At 36.7% G+C, this 11,103-nt stretch overlaps 1 protein-coding gene across 1 annotated transcript in view; it reads right to left on the bottom strand.

Annotated features, from left to right (window-relative positions):
* Positions 1-899: 899 nt before the first annotated feature.
* Positions 900-11,103, bottom strand: part of LOC113229961 (5'-nucleotidase domain-containing protein 3) — a 26,512-nt gene continuing 16,308 nt past the window's right edge. The window contains exons 7-9 of the mRNA XM_026463657.1: positions 6,051-6,191; positions 4,611-4,762; positions 900-1,906 (exon numbers count right to left, since the gene is read on the bottom strand). Coding sequence (XP_026319442.1) covers positions 1,702-1,906; positions 4,611-4,762; positions 6,051-6,191 — 498 coding nt within the window. The 3' untranslated portion in view covers positions 900-1,701. The remainder of the gene's footprint in view (positions 1,907-4,610; positions 4,763-6,050; positions 6,192-11,103) is intronic.

The following is an 11,103-nucleotide window of genomic DNA, read 5'->3' as shown; positions in this document are numbered from 1 at the left end:
CTAATTTTTAACCGACTTTTTGTATGTATGTACGGCGTGTTTGTGAACCGATTTTGATGATTCTTTTTTTTTTGTTGGAAAGAGGGTACCTCAGAAGTGGTACCATTTAAATTTGAACAAAATATTCCACCTCTAAGGGTAGGAAACTACGAGATAAATGACTTTTGAAGTCGGTTTTTTTAATACTCTGTACTGAGATTATTTGGGAATTGACAATTGCGCGTTAATTATTAATATTAATAATTAAAAATTGTGATGGAACTTAATTCTTCTTCAAACACAGAACTTCAAATAAAATTAATCAGCATTATAATCGTGTTTCTTGTCACTTTTAACTTAATAACTCAATGCTTTTCTCTAGATTATGTTACAATATCCACTGGTGGTTTTGACGACAGACGGTGGCGCGATGGGCACTGAGGTTCCGTTTTCAATGACCGACAAGACTAATTTGAGAAACAAACTTTTCTTATAGGAATGAAACTATTTTTCCGGATTTAAAACTTTTCTTTTTTGTCCCTGGTCTGGCTGTCCTCTTGAATTTGCGTTATTCTGGTACTCATACCACAGGCACCTCCTAGTTGATAATAGGAGTGACTCTGCATATTATTATTCTATAATAAATATTAGACAACATCACATGTTACTCTAATCCTAAAGTAAGTAACTAAAGCACTTCGGAAAGCAGAAGCAATGACGGTATCACCCAAACCTGAGACATTATAGAAAAGCTTGTTTTCTTCATTGGCCGGTCGAAGATCGAACCCGGGACCTCAGAGATGGCGACACCGTGATAACCGGTGTGCAAGCCACTCGACCATTTCATAATGATTATTATTCGTCATTTCATAATGATTATTTATTATTCTTTATGTTAAAGTTTCACTCGAACTTACTAGTGCAATTTCCAGAAATATTATGCAACTTGACATACATCTACATAAAGTTAGGAGCAAGAAAATCTGGCCCTCCTATCGTTCACATTATGAAATTGCCTTTTTTATTCTTTTCATTGTGACACTTTGATTGAAGGAGGTAATAGATATTTTGCTGTAGACTCAATTCACATAGATTTATTCAAAGAAATTACTTTGAAATTTGAACACACATAATTATGCTTAATAATAATGTAGGTAACAATTTATTTATATTAATTTAATATCAAAATATTTAACAAAGCATACTAGCAATAATACTAGCAAAACTGCTCTAAAAAGGTTACTCTTAAATCTAAGATATATTAAACATCGACCACAACATTTTCTGAAATGTACACTTTTTTAAATTATTTTATTTCACAGATAGTCCAGTACAGTCAAGGGAAAAACACATATTTATTATTAAAGAAAATAATGTCCGGTCATAAATATGCATTCGCGTCTGAATTGTCTAAATACAACATTTAATTTGAAAAAAGAATGGCTGCGATCGTCTTTTAAATTACGGTTAAACGTTCTGGTACGTGTGGCCAGTTATTCATATGAATGTTGTTATCATAATTAAACTTTTTTAGCGTTCCTGTAAATATGTCCATTTTAGATACAGAGTTTTTTAAATCTACGAATTTTGCCCATGACTGTGCTTATTTAAAATTTTAGTTATAACAAATTATCAGGTATGACTATCTTTTGAGACGATAAGGAACATTACACTTTTTGACAAGTATCGTACATAAGATAAAAAATTATATAACTTGACAAATTAGACAAAATAGGATCCATACTCGTGAGGCATAACCCCCCTCCGCGGGTAGAAGGTATGCGTTAAAGAATAATTCAACAGATTCGTGATATTCGAAGTGTAGATATCTGCAAATCGGAACAGTCTGCGCGAGAAATATGTGGGATTGTGATATGTCCTGAAGACGCTACCGAATTGAGGATTAAATACCGCCTTAATTTCGTTCCTGGAATTGTATAAACATCTCCTACAATGCGTCAGCGTGTAAAGCAAACATAAAAGCGTTATTTACAACTGCCAATCTGTAGAGGGTAAACACACAAGGAAAAAATTTTGATTAGCAAATACGATACAATCAGAGAGTGTGAATAAAAATCATCATCAGAATTTATAGACGGGTTTCTTTCAAGGCACATTTTATTATTAATATGGACCCCAACCCAAATCACTTTCACCGCATTTGAATTATTGCCCAATTTATTACATCCATGTGTTGAGCGCATCTCTAGAGCCTCAGCACTATTCGCGGCATCATCATGGCAACCAATAATAAGTATTCAAAATTCTCAGTGGTGTGCACAGATTAAACAATTTTCAATCTTACATGGTGTTTCAACTTACAAATAATCTTAACATGGTAGCAGAGCGTGGTTTCGATCCACCATGTTTATGCTCAAGTCATGTTTATAGTTAAATAATTAAAAAAAAACAGGAAATAACTATTTTGATTTTTTGGTGGTTATTATGTAGTGTATGTAAGTAAATAGACATGCCTTCAGAATGTTTGTATGCTTAATGATAAGCTGGGCACAGGTCACACTGATGTTTATTTTTAACCGACTTTAACTCGAACTCGAGGAGGTTTTCAATTCGACTATATGTTTTTTTTTGTATGTATGTTACGCGATAACTCCGGTGTTTGTGAGTCGATTTTCATGATTTTTTTTTTTTTTTTGTTGGAAAGAGGGTACCTCCATAGTGGTCCCATTTCATTTTGAAGAAAATCATACACCTCTAAGAGTGGCTGTTCACGCATGAAGATTCATTTTTATAAATAGCGACAAAATTTTATTATAAGGAGCAATTATTTTAATGGTTGGTTGTTGCTATTCTCCAATTGAAGGCGTTTTTCTCTCTCAATATACTTTGAGTAGTGAGAACCGATTTTTATTATCTCACGTCTCAAGGCCCGTGTAGTGGCGAACTAGGGGATGAATCCGGGATTGCGTACTTTCCGGTAACCGATTTCAATAAAACTTGGTAATATGTAATTCCACGTACTTTTGAGGTCGGTTTTTTAGTACTCTGTACTGAGATTATTTTACTGTCAACGTATATACAAACAGTATTTCCGCAAATAATGAATATTAATAATCAACAGAAACAACGTTTGTTCTAACTTCAATTTTTAATAAGAAAATTTCAAAATCTCGTACAAATCTACACAACTGACCCAAATTGCACGCACAGTCGAACAATATTTATTTCAATTTACAAAAGTAGAACTAAACTTCCACATAAATCTTAGGAATCTCCGCCAAAAAACCTTGTTTTTTATTTTATTAACACCCTAGTGCATAGCATGGTTACGTCATTAGCAAATTAACAAATTGCTTCAATGCAATAGTATCCTTGATTCATTCAAGCTACAATAACATAGCGACTAATAGCCCAGTACGACTAACGAGTTCCACACACAGAGCGCGATGCGGTTGCTATACAAATACAATTTAACCGGAAGTTTGCGATGCTGTCTCGACATTAGCTACAAAATGCCACTTCAGCTTGATGCTGTTTGTAATTTAGTTCAGTGTTTGGGATAGATTATTTGACGCTTTCTTCTTTTATAATTAGCTAGCCTTTTTAATTTCTATTATACTTTTTCTACGAAGTTGTGTCAGATGATATCTGTGCATATTTTCAATGTATATTTACAGTAGGTACCCATTTTTGTCGCCGTCTTTTTAAACTCTTTGGACTACCGAGCAATTTCCATGTTTAGTTTACGACGCAAGACATGTACGTTCGAAATAAGACTTAGATTTGTTTTTCAGCGTTGGTTTTTTCTCAAAAGCCACCAACTACAGGTGTTTCGTAAATGAATTAGCTCTTATTATTAAAGTTAGAAGTTACAAGAAGTTACTGTCAGTGCAATGATGGTCAAATTAAATCGCCGTAATTTAATTTGTGCGCTAAATAGTTTTAAATTTTACATGGAAACCGCGTTGCAGTCGGTGTGTGGTGCTCGTTATAAGCATAATTTTCCGGACGGTATCTCGTAAGTCTTTTCAAGTCAATTGCAGATTAATTATAATCTTTAATGACGACGGAAAACACCGTTATGATAAATATTAAAGGTGTGTATAAATCCCAGGGAGTGAGGGTCCACCAGGAGCTTTGTCTACTGGAGAATGGCATGGAATATCATTAGAGTGGCCGACCGTGAGATGTATATGAGTTGATTCTGTCGCCGTCAACTGTAGTCTATTTTGAACTATAGTAACTCAAGCACAACTATGCATTTATATTAGCAGCAATAGCGTCTGTTAAAATCGTTACGAACACATTACATGTAATTGTGTAACGGTCACATGTACGACTTTTTCTCATTTCATACATACGATCGATCGGTGTTCGTTTTAGATCCATGCTCGCGTGAGATTGATTGTACGCCACACACTCCACACACATACCTTAGGCCAAATTATACATATGCAATTTTGAGTCAATTGAATGACCTTAAAGGACCGAACACATTGCGGCTGCGATGCGTGGCTGCGTTGCACGTTATTGTAGGAACATTTTTATATCAATTTTTGTACTTACAATACGCACTTAAATAACGCGTCAGGCAAATACGCGCCGCAGGCAAGTGCATTTGGAATTTTAAGTACATGCAAATTTTTATATTACCACAAAAATATACGAACCTAAGATAGTCTCTCTCTGCCATCCATTCCTCAAGGACCTCTAGAGCCTCGGGTTGTTTATAGTCCTGGTGGTCCTCGATTAGTTGGGTCAGCATCTGTAGCCAGTTTGCGTTCTGCTTAAATGACACCGTGTTTAGCGTGTTGATCTCGTGCTGGAATATTACAACAAATTATCACACTTTAGACATGAAGCACAAGAATACCAAAAAAAAAAATCTTCTAAAAAAAATAGCGGATAGGTTTTATTGAAACCATTGACTTACAAATAAATGGACGAATGGGTCTAATACAAAAACCACGAAAAAAATGTCCCAAGTCAACCTATTCGAAATTTAAATTGTAATGTCATCGCAGTATCGCGCTGTCAGTCGAACAAATGAAGACTAAAGCGGAGTTTGGCGCTCTGTATAGGATTTAGCGCCTTACAAGTGCGGACACTTTTTAGCGCGGACCCGACGTCCATATAATTGTAAGTCAATGATTGAAACAGAATTTGTTAAAAATCAGTTTTTGGCTTCTGACAGAATCCGACCATGGGCCTCTGTCCTCTTTCGTTTTGGTAAAATTGAAACCCCATGAAGCACTCTTTAATCATGACAAAAATCGAGTTCTTTCTTCTTCTTCTTCGAGAAATTGTTACACATAGGAATTGAAACTATTCCAGATTTAGTGAAAAAATAGGGTGGTTTGCATTAATATTAGACATAACTGTTGTAGACTTTACCACCTCAGTCCACTGTGACCGTGGGACCTACAAAGGACCCGAAACGCTGGTTTGTTTGAAAAAACCAACATACGCGATTTAAATCCGGAAAAATAGTTTCATTTCCTATATGACAAAAATGTTTATAAAATCCAGTTCTTAGGTTTTCGCGATTGTTACACATAGGTTTGTTTGAAATAACAAATATACGCGATTTAAATCCGGAAAAATAGTTTCATTTCCTACGTTCATAAAACTTAAAATTTTGTATCTCGTTACTTCAAACCTCTACGTCTACAGTTTCAAGGTCAAGGGTCATAGCGCAATGATATTTAATTTACAATGTCCTCAATGCCGACTATTGATTATATTATAAATATCATAAACCAAAAAGGGAAATTGGAGAAAAAAGAGAGAATGGAGTCATTTGAAATGTAGTGCTGGAGGCGAATGGAAAAAATAAAATGGATTGAAAAGACATCAAATGAGGAAATTTTGGAAAGTGTTGGGGAAGAGAGAAGTCTTTTACATGCAATAGAGAGGAGAAGGGGAAACATGTTTGGACATTTGTTACGTAATGATGAATTTGTGAAAGTGATAATTGAGGGGAGGAACAAATAAAAAAGATGTGAACAGTGAACAGCTACAAAGAGGTCAAAGAACTGGCTCTGAACCGTGTGGAATGGAGAAGACTACACCGACAAGAGTCCAAAATAAAATGATGATCATGAACCAACCGTTAACTCGTTAATAATGGCACCAGTTCGCCACCCATGCTCCAAGGTGACATCAGCAAGATCGGTGTACGGGTGGTCTCCGAAGTATAACACTTGATGCCCACTCCAGCCAGTCAGGTCCTGAAGCTGCTTGACTGTGCCCTGCAAATAGACAAATATGTACAAAAATAATAGGGTTCCAAACAAAACTGTGAATTACCTATCAACAGTCCTATTTGCGTAATTTTATATTTTTTCAGCCTAATAAAATTTACGATCATTGATATATTTTTAATAACTTGTCTCTCTATTTATCTCTCCATCTCACTAATTAACTGCCTCCTTGGCCGAACGGTTACCATACGCCGAACGACTGCCACACAGAGGTCTCAGGTTCGATTCCCGGGCCGGGATAAATATTTGTATTGCCTACATTTATTTATCTCGTGAGTTTGGGTGTAATTTGTGGTTGTCCATGAGTGTGTCCATGGCATCCGCGACACAGGGTTTCCCTAGAGCGGGGCTGTATTAAGTTTACGCTATTATTAATTTCTGTTTATTTTGGCAACCACTAGTAATCCACCAACCGCGAGAATTTCGACAAAAAAACTTACAACATTGTTTTACCTTGGTTTTCAAATAATAAAAATAATAATTGAGATGCAATTATAATAATAATTGCATCTCAAACTAGGGAATGAAGCCTTGGTAGTCTAACGGCTTGACCTACTGCCTATCAAGCAGAGAGTCGGGGGTTCGAAACCTCTTGAGTTTCTCGGAATTTATGTGCGAAATTTAATTTGAACTTTATCATGAGCTTTCAGCATAGTGATGAAACCTGCACGTTGAAGAAGGTTCCCAACACCCGGAAAACGTGTGAACTCCCCAACCCGCATTGGGCCAGCGTGGCGGACTATAGCCTAAATCCTTGTCTGAAAGGAGATCCGTGCCCAGCAGTGGGACGTATAAATGGGTTGATGATGAAACTAGGGAATCATTCAAAATTCAAAATAATCTTTATTTCATAGGTAAGCATTATTACACTTGAAATCGTCACAATGGTTAAACTCTACCGCTCATTCGTAAGGCAGATTCCCCTGAGAAGAATGAGCAAGAAACTCTAGGGAAAGAAACTCTAACTCTTTCTAAATAACATTTGTACACATTCAACATTTACAATATTTTTTTTTTATTCGAAACATCAGAGATCGAGACTACCTTCATGAGCTAAACGGGTTACCACCACGGATTTTTGTCATCTAAGTACGCAGAAGTTGTATAATAACCTTTAGTATAAAGTTTTTATTTCACTATAGTTTTAAACCTCGTGAAAGGCAAATTTTGTATATCAACCGGAATTTTGTTATGGAAGCGTATACATTGCCCCTTAAATGACTTTTTGACTTTGTGAGGACGACTATCAAGAAAAGCTAGTTTATTTTTATTCCTCGTATTAATGTTATGTCTGTCACTATTTTTCATACATGACCTTGTACTGTAAATATCAGAGTAAGGGAATTCATCAAGGCGAACTTGCCAAAACACACAGACCAGAACCAATTCAGAAAAGTTAATTCCCATTTGTTTCCAAATTCCAATTTGGGTCCTACCAAGAATCGAACCCGGGACTGGGACAGAAAAAAATCGCTGCCTTTTCTTGTTTACCTACTTAAAAAAAAAGGAGGAGGTTCTCGATCCGACGATCGATTTATTTTTTTGTATGTATGTTACGCGATAACTTCGGCATTTATGACCCGATTTTTTATGATTCTTTTTTTGGTGGTAAGAGGGTACCTCAGTATTGACCCCATTTAAATTTGAAGAAAATATTCACCTCCTAAGAGTGGCAATCCGGTTTCGCGCATTTTCCGGTAACCGATTTCAATAAAACTTGGCAAATAGATGTAATTCCACGAACTTTTGAGGTCGGTCTTTATAGTACTCTGTACTGAGATTATAACTTTGTACAGTCGAGTAAAAAAGAAACAATTATTAGTATACCTTCTTACAAAAACATACTTGCTGTGCATTACTTGCGATGGTAATAGTCCCTTGTGCAATGATGAAATCAATCGCCACACAAAAGTAAATAAGTACGGGTGATATTGATCGAAATGGAGCGAGCAAAGACATCTTGTCTTGCAATGAAATAATCTACGAACGGAATGACTTGGTCGTTCCTCAACGGATATGCATGAAATTTTGAAACTAGTATATAAAATACAATTTTACTTGTAAACGGACCTGTTGTGACGAGTCCCAAGTTTTGAATTTCAATTTTTGACTTGAGAAAATTGAGATCAAAGGTCACATGTTAAGTCTATACAAAAAAATATACATTGGTAAAAATTTGTGTGCGCTAATGTACAGGACTGTGGAAATTAAAAAAAAAGACTAGCGGTTCGGTAGTGAATCGACATTACGGCTGGCATTTACAGTGTAATAAAATAAACCACACAACACAGAGGTGTCAGACGTACAGGTACCTACTCTCGTATATGTACGATCATTCTTAAATTATGTACGATTTACTAGGTAAAATGTGTTCTCGTACTCAAAAGTAGGTGAATTGTATATTTCAATATTATTTTATTTTTATTTATTTATCTAAAAGGAGCAACAGCTTAAAACTAAACAAAATAATAACAACAACAACTGAGAGCTAATTACAGATCCTCACAAATAGAAATATGATAAGGAACCTGGATGCACAATTTAACTAACTTATATGTATAAAACATAAAAAGATCGCAAGTTGTAAGCTTCACTATAGTCATAGTGAAGCTTACAACTTGCGATCTTTTTAGCATAGCAAAGCGGTGCTCACTCAGTGCTCTCGGAAATCACACTCACATTGAAAAGATTTTTTTTTAATAATTTTTGTACTCGCTATACCAGCGTTATTTTCTTTTAAACCAATGAGGGCGCGTTCCCACTATGTCGTAACGTTTTATTTATCGTTGGACAACTGTCGTGTCTAGCTGTTCCCACTAGATCGTGACAACAATTTATCGTGACAACGATGAATAAAACGTGACGGCAATAGTAGCTGCGATTATCTGTCAAATGATGATAATGACAAAGTTGCTAATAGTGCTGAAGCAACTGATGATGCTTATATATGTATATAGTATAATGCTCATGATGCTGATGCTGCTGACGTTCCTTTGACGCTGATGCTAATGATGCTGATGGTGCTTATGGTGCTGATGATGCTGCTTATGATGCCGATGATGATTATGCTAAAGTTGCTGATGATGGTGGTGGTGCTGATATTCTGATGGTGCGGATGATGCTGATGGTGCTGATGACAATATCGATGTCATGCCCGACCATCAGTCATCATCAGCACCATGAGAATCATCAGCACCATCATCATCACCACCACCAGCATCATCGGCACCTTTATCATAATCTGCATCATGAGCACCTTCGGCATAATCAGCATCATAAGCACCATCAGCATCATTAATATCAACAGCATCAAAGCACTAACAGCAGCATCATCATCATCGGCATTATATAAGCATCATCAGCTGCGTCAGCATTATTATGTATCTATGTATGTGGAACACCTTTTTCCAACCATTGGTCATCACTTTTTTATCCTGACGTTTTGTTTATCGTCTGACGACTGTAGTTCTAGCTGTTCCTAAACGACGACAAAAAACGTAAACGACAGTTAATCGTGTCGTACTATATGTGAACAACTTCGTTTAAATATACAAGCCATGACGCGGTAAACTACACGACTATCTATCGTCACGACATAGTAAGAACGCGCCCTAAGTGTTACTGTCGTTTTAAACCAATCGACAAATAAGTCTGCTAATCTCGATGGGGCTATACAAGAAACCTACGGGAGCAGTGCCCCCGGCATTACGGGCCACAGACTGATTGATAACTTAGAGAGTAGACGTGATCCAATTTTTTCGTGTATCAGTAGGTAGGTAGGTCGACTGTCGATGACATCAGCCTCGTGGTTAGCACTGTGGCCGATGGATGTGAAGGCTGCTTCTTGGAAGGATGTGAAGAACTTTTCTGGTCTTGGTGTTCCGGGCAATGTCCCCAGAGTTCATTTCGTTGCACTGGTACTCATAGTAAAGGGCAATCCCGAGTGTGAGACCGGATAATTGGTCCACACCAATTGTTATCACTTTTCTGTTCATCTTTCAACAAAATTATAGCCAAGTACATTGAGTCAATGGCCAAGTCTTAGAATAATAACGCATAGAATGATAGTTTCATATCAAACGAACTGTCACAAGTGAGGCAAAAACCAAATTCATGTAGGCGTAAGCAACTTGTAACTACGCTCGTCGGCACGCACACAAATATACAAATAATAATGCCATGGAATAACATTTCCCTCAAAAGTGGGGAAATTGTATCTTGCTTAACTCATCATTAAGTTGACGGTGCCTACAGATTTGCCCGACATTGTCGATCAGGTGCCTACAGATGTGCTCGATTTTGTCGATCGTTACTGTCGATCGACAATGTCGATCAGGTGCCTAGAGATATGCTCGGTTTTGTCGATGAAAAACGAATATAGCACTTATTTGTAAATCCAAGATGGCGGACACGATTTTTCAAAATATGCTATATGGGTATCCTTTTCGAGGTATTTGGGGATGCTCATTACGAATATGGCACTCATTTCTAAATCCAAGATGGCGGACACGAGTTTTCAAATAAATGCAATATGGGTATCATTTTCGAGGTACTTGGGGGTGCTCATTACGAATATGGCACTCATTTCTAAATCCAAGATGGCGGGCACGATTTTTCAAAAAAATGCTATATGGGTATCATTTTCGAGGTATTTGGGGGATGCTCATTACGAATATGGCACTCATTTCTAAATCCAAGATGGCGGACACGATTTTTCAAAAAAATTCTATATGGGTATCATTTTCGAGGTATTTGGGGATGCTCATTACGAATATGGCACTCATTTCTAAATCCAAGATGGCGGACACGAGTTTTCAAATAAATGCAATATGGGTATCATTTTCGAGGTACTTGGGGATGCTCATTACGAATATGGCACTCATTTCTAAATCCAAGATGG

This window comes from Hyposmocoma kahamanoa, unplaced genomic scaffold, assembly GCF_003589595.1.
Source record: "Hyposmocoma kahamanoa isolate Upper Pololo Valley unplaced genomic scaffold, ASM358959v1 63, whole genome shotgun sequence".
In the NCBI taxonomy this organism is placed as follows: domain Eukaryota; kingdom Metazoa; phylum Arthropoda; class Insecta; order Lepidoptera; family Cosmopterigidae; genus Hyposmocoma; species Hyposmocoma kahamanoa.
The sequence above is the reverse complement of the archived record's forward strand: the minus strand, read 5'-3'. Positions and strand labels throughout refer to the sequence as shown.